The sequence below is a fragment of the Lepidochelys kempii genome, chromosome 2 (genome assembly GCF_965140265.1).
Source record: "Lepidochelys kempii isolate rLepKem1 chromosome 2, rLepKem1.hap2, whole genome shotgun sequence".
In the NCBI taxonomy this organism is placed as follows: Eukaryota; Metazoa; Chordata; order Testudines; family Cheloniidae; genus Lepidochelys; species Lepidochelys kempii.
Window position 1 is genome coordinate 182,675,015 of NC_133257.1, and position 13,968 is coordinate 182,688,982.

Consider the following 13,968-nt stretch of genomic DNA (forward strand, 5'->3'; position numbering starts at 1 on the left):
TTGCAAATTGGATACTATTAATTTAGGCTTAAATAGAGACTGGGAGTGGCTAAGTCATTATTCAAGGTAGTCTATTTCCCCTTGTTTTTTTGTTTTTTCCTACCTCCTCCCCCTCCAGATATTCTGGTTAAACTTGGATTTATGCTGGAAATGGCCCACCTTGATTATCATATACATTGTAAGGAGAGTGGTCAGTTTGGATGAGCTATTGCCAGCAGGAGAGTGAGTTTGTGTGGGGGAGGGGGTGAGAAAACCTGGATTTGTGCTGGAAATGGCCCAACTTGATTATCATACACATTGTAAAGAGAGTGGTCACTTTGGATGGGCTATTAGCAGCAGGAGAGTGAGTTTGTGTGTGTGTGGTTTTTTTTTTTTGGGGGGGAGGGGTGGGCGGAGGGTGAGAAAACCTGGATTTGTGCTGGAAATGGCCCAACTTGATTATCATACACATTGTAAGGAGAGTGATCACTTTAGATAAGCTATTACCAGCAGGAGAGTGGGGTGGGAGGAGGTATTGTTTCGTGGTCTCTGTGTATATAATATCTTCTGCAGTTTCCACAGTATGCATCCGATGAAGTGAGCTGTAGCTCACGAAAGCTTATGCTCAAATAAATTGGTTAGTCTCTAAGGTGCCACAAGTACTCCTTTTCTTTTTGCGAATACAGACTAACACGGCTGTTACTCTGAAACCTAAATCCACTGCGTTTCCTTTGTCTAAAAAATCTCTTACTTTCTCAAAGAAGGAGATCAGGTAGGTTTGGCACGATCTACCTTTTATAAAACCATGTTGTATTTTGTCCCATTTACCATTGACTTCAATGTCCTTAACTACCTTCTCCTTCAAAATTTTTTCCAAGACCTTGCATACTACATATGTCAAATTAACAGGCCTATAATTACCTGGATCACTTTTTTTCCCTCTTAAAAATAGGAACTATGTTAGCAATTCTCCAATCATACGGTACAACCCCTGAGTTTACAGATTCATTAAAAATTCTTGCTAATGGGCTTGCAATTTCAGGTGCCAATTCCTTTAATATTCTTGGATGAAGATTATCTGGGCCCCCCGATTTAGTCCCATTAAGCTGTTTGAGTTTCGCTTCTACCTCAAATATGGTAATGTCTACCTCCAGATCCTCATTCCCATTGGGGAATTGGGGCTCCTATGACTGGTATCGCAGGGAGTCAGCTCCACCTCCTTTATATACCCTTTGATTCTCATTCAAGGGGGGAGGGGACAAAGGTAACAAGGTCCCAGCAATGTCTTAGCTGGGGATCAGTATGAGTAAGGGGAAGGGCTGCCAGCAGCCCCCCCCCCCCCCAGATATATGTAAATAATTATGGAATTACCTGCACTGTGCAGTTTTATCTGGCAGGTACTCCCAGACACTTAGTAATAAAGTTGTGGCCTAATTAAACACATCCAGTGTCTCCTGTCGTCCTTCTGGCACACCTGGACAACAACAATTCAAGTCTGAGCTTCAGGTGACAGCACCAAGAAAGGCATCTGTTCTTTCCTCTTTTAAAAAATAGATATGTGGTACAACATGAGTAAAAGCAAATAAAATATTATAGTTATTTATATTTTCATAGGCGGTGCTAATTTTTTTATCTTTAGTATATTCATGTTATATGATGGCAGTCCTAAAAGAAACCACAATTACTTATTTAATATTTATACATACTTGTAGCTCTCAACTTGTTGACAGGAAGAGACTGTAATGAAGGAATCCGTTCGAGAGCTGTAAGTTAACGGACCAGGCAGAAGAAAACTAGGTAGAAATCGGCCAAAAGCATAGCTTTCCTGTTCAAACAACATAAGCATGCCATCCATGGACTGTATGCATATCAAATCTCGACCTGAAAGAAAAGGAAACAAAGCACAGTTAATCACATATTAGATTTTTATGAAAATATACAGGCCTGAATTCTCATTTACACTAAATGTATGTGAATACTAATTTACTATATTGGCAGCATCAAAGGGCTTTAAAGTAGGCATAAATGTAATTTACTCCCACTTTAAGGCTCCTTTACACTGCCAATGACCTTAGAGTAACTGAAAATCAGGCCCAGCTTATTTACAGAAATTAACAATGAAGTTACACTACAGTTAGATATAAACAACGCAGAACAGCTGTGACCCCCACACTAAACAAAGAGGAGGTGAAATACTGGCCCCATTGAAGTCATTTGTAAAACTCTCATTGACTTCAGTGGAGCCAGGATTCCACTCAAAATGTTCAAAGTTGAGGCTGAAACTCCATTAGCATTATTTATATGAGGCTAGTGTTCAAAGGTCCAGTCAGAGACCCATTGTGTCGAGTTCTGTATAAAGTTAAAAGAAGATACAGACCCTGTCCTGAAGAACTTACATGCGAAATAGACTAGATAGACAAAGCATAGGGGAAAGGGAAACAATACATGAGTAACATGATGGGGTGATGGTTGACGTACTTTATGTTAGTTCTACTTTATTTTATTTTTAAATATATATTATAGGGGCAGAGGAAGTCACAAGGGGATTAGTTAACAGAGTAAGAGACTATGTAATAAAGAAAGGAAACTGGATAGGAAAAGGAAAAGTGGCAATGAGAACAATGCTGGTAGCAAAGAGATAGCGAAGGAAGGAAGAGCAAACAGTGAATCTTGGCAGAGAGAAGAAAATATCCATAATGCATATAGAGAAAAAGCCACATCCAATGTCTTCACAGGGGTCCAAGCTGTGAAAATCACTCTGCAAATGGAGAATGGGTGGTTCCCACCTGGCTCTACCTCAAGGAGTGCTGCTCTCACCACCCCGGAAAGCTATTTGGCATATGGTACCCCATGAAGTGGGAGAATCCCCCTCCATTTTCAGACAATGCCTGGAAGAAGTTACTCCCTGCTTTAGTGCCCTACACACCATCCCAAACTCTTGCTAGGGAGTGGGGGAAGGAAATTCCTGACAATTCCCAGAAGCACTGCTCATCCTATTCCCCACCTGTTCTTTCCATAAAATAATTTAACCCACAAGTAAACTGATGCGACTTGAAGGACATCTGTACTTTTCATTTCATTGATTTTGCCAGTTTGGCTCACAAACCTATTACTTAAACAGATTTTTTTTAATGTATAAATAATCCTCTAGAACAAAGAAAACTAAACCCTCCAAAAATTGTAAAAACATTATTTGCTAAAACTAGTCAACTGTTTCCTTTCTTACGTAAATAACAATACATTAAGAGAAACCAAAAGATAAAAAAATGAGTTTTCTGATTTGATTAAGTTAATATTCTAATTTAACTGAGGGAACACAATTATTAAAATAAAATAAAATAAAATGACCCTAAGATCAAATTGTTAAATCTATCATGTCATTTCAGGTATTTTAAACGGTCTAAAATAGAAATCATCATGAAAACAATGTTAATATTATAGCGATTACATTTTCCCATTGCTTTTATCCTACCTTTATTTTATATTTTTAAACGAGGATTAAAAAATATTAAGTCTGTAGTGAGGCGTTAAAAATACTTGTCAATACTGAAATCAAGAATTCAGCTACAATAGCAGCAAGATCCTACTGGTCACATGTCGATTTCAATTACATGATATAAATTCAGAGCAATAACTTTGAAGTCAACTGAGATCAGAATCAGGTTGTGGATTTAGCATTACATAAAGGAGAACATTAATTCAAATGTGCACATAGTTTTTAGCACCCATTCATACAAAGAAAGCCACAAAAAAGGGCCCAATCAAACACACACTGAAATCTATGAAAATATTAAAGCCAATTGTGACAAAGTTCCTCCTCTACCTTGGTGGGTCTTGCACTTCTTGGCAGATTTGCTCGCCTTGGAGCTTCTCGGCAGCCCTCAGCTTGGCCTTTTTTCTGAACCCACAGTTCAGGTCTGACCAGGAGTTGGGAGGTTTGGGGGAACCCGGGCTCGCCCTCTACTCCAGGTTCCAGCCCAGGGCCCTGTGGAATGCAGCTGTCTAGAGTGCCTCCTGGAACAGCTGTGCAACAGCTACAACTCCCTGGGCTACTTCCCCAGGGCCTCCTCCCAACACCTTCTTTATTCTCACCATAAGACCTTCCTCCTGGTGTCTGATAATGCTTGTACTCCTCAGTCCTCCAACAGTCCGTGTTCTCACTCTCAGCGCCTCTTGCTCACAGCTCCTCACACGTGCACCATAAACTAAAGTGAGATCCTTTTTAAACCCAGGTGCCCCAATTAGCCTGCCTTAATTGATTCTAACAGCTTCTTGATTGGCTTCAGGTGTTCTAATCAGCCTGTCTGTCTTAACTGTCTCCAGAAGGCTCCTGATTTTTCTGGAACCTTCCCTGTTACCTTACCCAGGGAAAAGGGACCTACTTAACCTGGAGATAATATCTCTGCCTTCTATTACTCTCCTATAGCCATCTGGCCCGACCCTGTCGCACAATGTAAGTAGGTATTGGATCAAGCCCCTATCCTGCAAACATGCAAGTAAATAGTGTCATTTATTTCAACAAGACTACGCACATGCAAAGTAATTCACATGTGCAAGCGTCTGTGGGATTATAGCCTATGCATGCAGGATTAAAACAGGATCTTGATTTAAAGAGAAAAAAAACTACTTCCTCTTTGATGTCCTCCCCTCAGACCCTACTCCTCTAATATAGGGCCTCAGATATAGGCAACAACAACAAAAAAATCATGTCTTTTTCCCACTTAGACAAGTATTGTTATATAAGCTCACAGAGGCAACAGTTCAATATATGGCAACACTGGAGGTAAAATACATATGGAAAAATTATCTCCTTGTATTCTGATTCTTCAGAGAAATTATTAGAGGCATATCAATGGTTATTTAAAAAGAAGCAGAGCATGCTAAGTAGTTAATGGGTTAATAGTTCACCTAAATTACTAATACATTACTACTTGATCTTTGACCTCCTGACTAAAAAAAGAGAATCAGTATTCTCTCCCCCAAGACTTGGATCACTAGGGTAAAAACTCTGAATCTGATGGCAAGTCGTCAGAGGCAGGTAAGGGGAGCAGAAGGTAAATAGCTACACTGGATCCCTTTTTTCCCCCCTTTTGTGACTGCCCATTCTATACTACTCTCAAAATGGTCCCTTCATCCTTCCCACCAAGAAGATCTGTACATAATTCATTCAATTCCCATTAACACTGCTGCACACATTTGATGGGGAGGACATTCAAGAATGAAATACGGTCTTGTTCTTTTCCCAGAGGTTGAGCTCAGTGCTTCTCAACCTCCTAAGAAACAAGGGAACCAAACTGCAGTACTTCATAGGGAAGCACACTGGTGCTACTAGATAGATGGGCACAACTTTTTTTTAAATTAATGTAATTTTAGGGGGGATCATGATAGGATTTCAACCAAATCTGAACTATTGCAATGGCCTATTTACCCTAAATATAGATTTCTAAATAAAAAAAATTTTATTCAAGCAGAAGTTCTCTCTTTTCTTATCAGAGGGGTAGCCATATTAGTCTGTATCCACAAAAATAACGAGGAGTCCGGTGGCACCTTAAAGTCTTTAAGGTGCCAACGGACTCCTCATTGTCTCTTTTCTTAAAACCATAAACCTAAGATCTGTCTTATATTTAACACAACATATTTTGGGGGGATGATTTACTGACTGCTGATGCAAAACATATTTGTCTTATACCAACTGTTTTAATAAGGCAGCAACAGCACTCTGGTTTAACAAAATCATAAATCAACATATAGAGAATAATTTTCCTCAACCTTAGAAAAACCCCATATCCCTTATTAAACATGAAACAGAGCAAAATAGTCCATTAATCAAGAGGTCTATGATGGCTTCTAAAGGAAATTTAGCTAAGCTAACAATGAAAACCAATCTTCTCAAGTTAAATCATGCTAGGATCTGTACAGATCACCTATATTTTGTACAAAAGCATCTGTAACATGGAAATCATTAGAGCAATGTTCAAAAGCTCTCAGACTAACATTCTGCCAGCTACTGAAGTAAGCCAAACTAATGCCTTTCTTTACAACTGCAAGCGATAAAGACACAATATATCATACCATTTAAGCTATTGGCTGCAAGGTTCACTGACAACTTCAAGTTGATGATTTGGTCCCATCAGGTTTAATCTATAGTATATTAAAGTTTGTTTTATGTTTCCAAACGGTCGTACTACATTAATCTTTCCTGTTACTTTAGTAGATAAGAGTCACACACCTTTTTAGGAAATGTGAATTCTTTAATTCTGTTAACAGTTTGAAGTCAATGAACAAATGCTTCCTATTAGTAAATTCAATAATTTTAATAGAATTACGGTATGTGTTTAACATGTAAAAGCCTGATAGCATTTTCTAAAAAGTACAATTGTTTTTGAGTTATGAATTTCCTCAGGTTTTCTTACACTGAAACACATGTTTTTTAAATTATAAAGCAGGGTCTATGGCTTCTGTTCAAATCTAGATTTTATTGTTTATAAAATTAGAAACATTTTATATTGTACACATATTATATATGCATACACACACACACCCCGTATGTGGACAGCCAAGAAGTTTCTTTTGAAATTGTGTATGAAGTGGCTTTTTAATAAAAAAAAAGTTACTTAACCTCTTAAAATACTATTTATATGCCTCAAAAGATCAAACACTTCATTTTATGATTTATTCATAATAATTTGTCACTCATATTCTGAGGTATGTGGTACTCAAAGGGTTAAGTCAACCAAACTGATCACTGATCATAGTTGATAAGCATTTGGTTCGTTGTTTAAAGGTCGAGAAGCTCTGAAGCATTAGCCAAGATCAGAGCAGATGATTTCAACAACATATGATTCAAAATGAAAAATTATATATTAATAAAGTAACATGCAATATTTGAACAAAAAAATCATAACCAAGGTGCTTGAATTCAATTAAAACCTGTTTAATATTAAGGGTCTCACTTAAAATGGAAAAAAAAATTGAAAATTAACACTGACACTATTCTTAACTAATGCTGCTTCAAAGAGAAAATGGCACAATTTAAGCTAAAGACAGTATGGCAGACGATGTTCTTTGTTCTACCTTTTGTCGGTTTAATAAACCAACCAATCATGGTAAATAAAGTACTTTGCACTAGGGTAGCACCTTCCATCCATGGACCTCAAAATGTTCTGCAAACTTTAAAGAATTAAGATACACAACATCCTTGTTATTCAGGTAAGTAGCAATATGCCTATATCCTGGTCCTGTTCTACCTAACTTTGGAGATGGGCAAACTGCAGTGGTCCATCTTTGGAGACAAATAGGGCATTCTGGAATGCCTTGAAACAAATGGCTAACCAGTGGACGATGATATTGATGTACTGGTAGGCTATTAAGCCATCTCCTGTCCACAGCTAAGAATACATTGCTCCCTAGTTGCCCCCTTACACATACACCATCTCTTATAGATCACCATGGTTTACCAATGACCTGCACCAAATGAAAAACGAGATGAGAAGATCAAAGTGTTAATGCCAATAAGCCAGGCTTGTATTCTGCCATAGTCTCAGTATTTGGACAGGTCTCTCAAGAAGAGATTCTAAAACAACTGGGGAAAATCTGTCAAAACATGAGAACTTCACTAGTCATTCCCTTCTTGTTTAGCGAAAACTTAGACTGAAAGCTCTTTGAAACCAGAACTTTCTTCTCATTATGTGTATGGTTTAGCATATGTGACACAAATATCTTGCAACGCCGGCTACAACAGTGCTATGCAAACGCCTGTTCTCACTTTCAGGTGACATTGTAAGTAAGAAGCAGGCATCATTATTTCCTATAAATGGAAACATTGTTTGTCTTAGGAATTGACTGAACAAGGACGACGACTCAGTGGTGTTGTAGGCTCTAAAGTTTTACATTGTTTTGTTTTTGAGTGCAGTTATGTAAAAAAAAATAAATTCTACATTCGTAAGTTGCACTTTCATGATAAAAAGATTGCACTACAGTACTTCTATGAGGTAAACTGAAAATACTATTTCTTTAATGTTTTTACAGTGCAAATATTTGTAATCAAATATAAAGCAAGCACTGTATACTTCGTATCCTGTGTTATAATTGAAAACGTAGAAAACATCCAAAAATATTTATAATAAAATTTAAATTGGTATTCCATTATTAACAGTGCAATTAAAACTGATTAATCACAATTTTTTTTAATCGTTTGATAGCACTAGTCTAAAAAAAATGAAAAATCTTCTTAAAAATAAAAACTTGGTTTGGAAACAGTTCAGGTAAAACTGAGATGATGTCAATTGGCAAGGGGAAGAATTTTGAGGAACTCACACGAACTGTTATAACACCTTCAATAAAAGGCATCTGTACACTGTCAAGGTGGTACACAACCTCCAAGTCCAACTGGACTAAAATCTACTCAAGAACTATTAGAGAGCAGCAGTGTTTTTTTCATATTTAGCTAGTTGGAAAGCAAGCCCTTCTGTTTTAGATGCTGACCTGACTATTGTTATTCAAGCATTTGTCATCTCAAGATTAGATTCCTGCAATGTGTGCTCTCCCTAAAAGATACAGAAGGCTACTCAAAAATTACAAATAAGTCTGCACTCACTATTCCACCAGCCATATAAAGTGGCCAGACAAAAGCATATTGAACAACTCCTCAACTTTCTACCTTGGTGACCAATCAAATTCCAGGTTCATTTTACATCCTTGATCCTTAACTATAATAACCCCTAAAGAAACTTGTATCAATGCTAGCTCAGACACTCCCGTCATGGAGTTTCCTAAGAATTCTACCATTACCAAGGACAGGATTTGCCCTTCCATGGAAGAAGTTTGGGGCTGAAGTCTCTACTGGAGGCTAGGTGCTTCTACACCAGCCCCAGTGCCCTCAGGCGTTGATCTCAGCCACAAAAGACTTCTCCACCAATTGCACCCTACAGGGGAAAAAGGAATAATGTGAACTTTTAAGCAGAGCCCATATGTGCTGCAATTAGGAATTCAGTTGCATTACTGTAAGTGGGATTGTTGGGGTGATGGTGCATGTAATGCTAAGATCATGCTAAGATCCCCAGCATCTCGGGGGTTGCCATTTCCATGAGAAAAGTAGGAGCTACATGTATACAGGCTCCCCGACACAGAAATCTCAGAGACAATCAGCTTGTGACTCTTAGTTTGATCAGGTCCTTCCAACTGCCTGTCTGCATAGGCATCAACTGCAGTATGAACATTTATTTCCTCTCCTTTCCTTTTGAACTTTTCTCAGCGAACATCCTATAGGTATCCAAGAACAGAAAATACTTATTCTTTATTTTAGAATTAAATAAAGAGGGGACAATCAACTTGGCTGAAACACAGTTAATTCCAAGGGTTTGGTGGGTAGGTGTTTCAAATTAAAAAAAAAAAAAACTATTTACATATATTTGCAATAATAAAAGAAACCAAAATACACAAAAGTTGGAGAAAAGACTGCATGCTCACACAGTATCTCTCCCAAAGCTCTAGAAGCCGGATAGCACAATGTCACACTAAGAACCACTCACTATGATCTCTTGTACTATCTCCCCCAGTGAGAGGGCAGAAACTTTTCAAGCACTTATTTAATATTTCTCCTCTGTCTTACTGGCTTATTACAAAAGCATTTTTCAGGAAACACTATAGGATAAACTAGGACAATCCTATTTTTTTTTATTCGGTGCTCTGTGCTCCTATCTTGGCTTATTCCTGGTCAGGGGAGTAGAAACTCCATGAGTTTCAATCACTGAATGTCCTTTCTATTCTTCCATCTGTGGGGAGGGAAAGAAGAATTTGCATCCCCAGCTTCCCACAAATGCGGCATAGGTTTCAGCCCCTAAGCTCAAGGATCTCAAGGGTTCACTGGAATCATGGGCTGTCTCCATAGAGACATCCTCTTGCCTTCTCTCCCTTTTCCCTTGGCTGCCCCTTGACAACATCACTGTGCTCCCTGGGTGTCCTCTTACCATCACTGTCCCTGAGACCTTCCACAATATGGAGGGGGAAAGAAACAGAAGTTAGTCCAAACTCAGTTTGCATAACCACACTGCTCAGTTTTAACTTCCTAAAAATCAGTATGCACAAAGAGAAAAAACATAGTAGGTAGAGCATCTTATTTCTGTCCACCTTGTCAGCTAACTCTGGCTCAATATTTATACTTTGCATTAAATGCTGCCCTCAGTTATCCCCATGAAGCTTCACTGAAATCAGCAGGGCTGCACAGAATTTGGCCTACTTCTTAAGAAGACTGTTATACAGGTGTCTGAGCTACTGTCTTAGGCATCAGACACGCATGGACCAAAACATTCCAATGAGGTATGGTAACTGCAAAAATAAACCTGGTTTCAAGTGATCAGAATCCAGAGAAATATGTGTTTACACCATATTAATAGTTTTGTTGTCTTTTCTTGTATTTGAATGATAACACAAGATTTTTTTAAAAAAAGCAGATAACTATTTAAAACCAAACAAAGGATATGCAGGAAGGTGGGGGACACTGGTACAAAATTATATAAATACACACACACACCCCTAGGTAAATATTTTTTTTAAGTTTATTAGATTACAATACAAATGAAATCAGCCTGTTGATGTACTATAATTCTGTTGTTTAAAATACTATAAAAGTTGCCCCGAAGATCACAGAAATAAGAGATAGAAAAGACGTTAGATAATATGGTCCATCCCCTTACTACAGCAGAAGTCTTTTCTCTATAGTACACATTCTAACGTTTTGTACTTCATATTCTCCTACCATTTTAAAGGAAGGCATTTATTTCTATTTCTGGCTATGCCGTCACAGCTGTGAAAGAGCAATATTTCTTTGTTGTGAATAATGGGGGGCTTTTTCCACAAGCACCTAAAGAGATTTTTTGCTATATCCTTTAACTAACGAATACCCTAAGTTTTGTTTTTAATTATTTCTGTTTCTGTGACAACACTTTAAAAACCACACACAGACACACTACAGGCAGCAGTAATACTGTAAAGACGCTGATTCAGTTACTTTAATAGATTAAAAATAGGTGTCTGCACAGTTGTTCGTCCACATTTTTAGGGCAAGTCAGAAGTAGCAATAAGTTTTGATCTCACACAAATGATGAGATCTAAAATGTATGTTTACCATAATCTGTTAAATCATAAAAATAATAGATCACTAAGAGTGGAAATAAGATTCACAGAATACTCTTGTAATAGATAAATAGATACGTATAACAGTGATTGGGGGATATTATATTTATCCTCACGGTTCACAAATGAACCCCTTCACACAAACACCATTGTTGAAACACGTCTTGTTAGTAGAGTAATATAACAGGTTGAAAGCCACATAATATTTACGACAAGGTGCTTAGAGTCTTCAGGGATCTTCAATGCACGTAGAATAGCAGGTAACCTGTATTTGTTAAAAAAGCAGTAAAAGATATTTAGTCCATATAGGGCTTGATCCAGCAACGAGTCAATGGCAAAACTCCCATTGACTTCAGTGATGCAGCCTCAAGTTCTAAAGCAACTAAGCTTTTTGTTGGTCCTCCTTGCATCATCTATATTATTCACTTCAAGTTTAGTTAAAATGCAAATTTACAATAGTCTGTTATATGACAAACTCCAATTATAAAAACTACTACAAGTAAAACAAAATGAAAAGTTCATACAAAATTAGATATTCTTCATATTCCAACTTTTTCTAGTTCATTTTGTTTCCTTTGGCCATTTGTTTTTAATGTGTAACCAGTGAATGGGTTTTTTATGTTTCACTTAAAAAAAAGCAGTCTTCCAAAAGCTCAGCCAGAAATGTCCATTTCAAAAAGCTTACTGCAGCCAGTTGGCTTTGCCAGTGACATATTTATAAAGTGAAAATGTAACCCATAGTGTTCTCTACAGATCAGATGGAATCACTTAGTGAACTCTACATAGTTTCACCAGCCTCAAGAGGAATGTCCCTCAGCCAGCAAGTGTTACTTTAAGTATTAGTCCAGCTACTACTGTTTTGTAGTTTGTTATTCTAGCGTGAAACGAATATATTTGTGTCACAGGTTTTTTTTTCTTTCTAAAAACATAATTTAATTTTAATGAAAATCCAATATAAGGGACAGGTGGTAGCTCTTTGAAACAAACCTGTAATTAAAGCTATTTTGGATCTGGAGTTCTTCTTGTATGTGAATGATTTCCTGTGCTCTCAGCCTTCCCCGTGGCACCAAAGCATTTTCATAAAAATAAATACATTATGTAATCACAAGGACTGAGCACCATGTGACAATCCGTAAGAAAACCTGCAGCATCAAATGGGATAAATTATAAATCAGAATAAGCTTCATAAAATTATAGCTTTTTGGTGAGCAACAGATCAGATAACTCCACAACTCTTTAAAGAATGCTAATCAAAAGTGTCAGTCAAAAGCTCACTACAAGCAAGACAAAAGAATGGTATATTCAAAGTAAAAGGAAAGAGCAGTTGCCATTTTCACATATTTCAGAGTAACAGCCGTGTTAGTCTGTATTCGCAAAAAGAAAAGGAGGACTTGTGGCACCTTAGAGACTAACCAATTTATTAGAGCATAAGCTTTCGTGAGCTACAGCTCACTTCTTCAGATGCATTTTCACATAGTAATAGTTCATTTTCTTCACAGCTAATACTGAATCTAAGGGCTTAAAGAGTGCTTCCCTTAAGCATCACAAGCCTTAATTTACACAGGAAAAGGCAGACCATGAACCAATGCAAAAGTAACTATGGCCTTACTTTCCCACACAGACTGGAAGAGAAGGCAGTCACCTGCTCTGGCATGGGGAAATGGGTTTTTTTTAGCACTGAGTTCTTAAAACAAACTATGCCTAGTAAAAAACAAATCTTAGGTTACTTCCCCAACCCAAACCAGGAAACACATGTCCATGAGCATTCAGAAAGAATACTAAACAAGACTAGCTTGGTGGTTTAATGGCAGCACAGTGCACTGCCATAAAGGGGATCGGAGTTCAGGACTTCAGCTGGGTTTCTTCATTCCAGGCAGACAGAAGTTGAGAGCATTACTGAGGCAGTGCTCTGACCACATAGGAGGAGGGAAGGAAAAATGCCTTACGCCACTCACCAGCAATCCCCCTGGATGATGCAAGGAGCATCGTACACAGGCTCCTGCGGGACCTAGGTTAAGTCCACTTCTGCTAGGAGCACAGGTTACTACAACATGAGCCCCTGAAGCAGGAAGGGAATGAAAATGAGGAGCTGATGGGATTTAAGAAAAAACTCAACCCAGGAAAAACAGATACTGAAGAAATTAATGTATTGAACTAACATTTTTAATTATTTTCTAGTTTTTGCCTGCTACTATGGAATTGGAACTTGAATTAGTTGAATCTTCATAAATCCCAACAAGGGACAAATGTTGGTTCTGCAACAGGTCAGCCTATTCATTAGCAGACAGGAAAAGACTACTAGTCAGGTTAAATGTGCTCGAAGTATCTGAATGCAATACAGGCAATCAGAGTCAATCTCCAGCTTTGAGGAAAGGGTGTCTGCTGGAAGAATCCCTACATTTGGCATTCTACAGCCATGAGAAAAGCGAAACATCCACTGATCTAAATAGGTATTAGTTATTATTTGTTTATGGTAGCCCTCACAAGAGGCTAAGCATTTTTCAGACATTCAAGAAGAGACAGTCTCTGCCTGGCAAAGCACACACTCTCAGAAAAGACATTCAGATTGGCAGAGGTCATAAGACGAACAACAAATACGGATTTTATTTTTTTTTTAATACACGTCAAACCAGATTCACTGTACACAGCATAATAAAAGCACGTCTATAGAAGTGACTTAAACATGATCAAGGGAGAGAGTTTACATATAGCTGTGGTTCTCCTCACCACTGCCTGAGACTACAGCCTTCCTTGACTGTAGGTGGCTCACAAACCTCTTGTAGAAGTCAATTTTCTAGATAAGGTCCTCCCTCTTTATGGAGTGGGACACAATTACGATTTTCTGAGCTCAGCTGG

At 37.9% G+C, this 13,968-nt stretch overlaps 1 protein-coding gene across 17 annotated transcripts in view; it reads right to left on the reverse strand.

Annotated features, from left to right (window-relative positions):
* Nucleotides 1-13,968, reverse strand: part of BBS9 (Bardet-Biedl syndrome 9) — a 439,570-nt gene that overhangs the window by 399,034 nt on the left and 26,568 nt on the right. For all 17 annotated transcript variants that reach the window (XM_073332918.1, XM_073332919.1, XM_073332921.1 and 14 more), the window contains one exon: nucleotides 1,686-1,860. In XM_073332918.1, coding sequence (XP_073189019.1) covers nucleotides 1,686-1,860 — 175 coding nt within the window. The remainder of the gene's footprint in view (nucleotides 1-1,685; nucleotides 1,861-13,968) is intronic.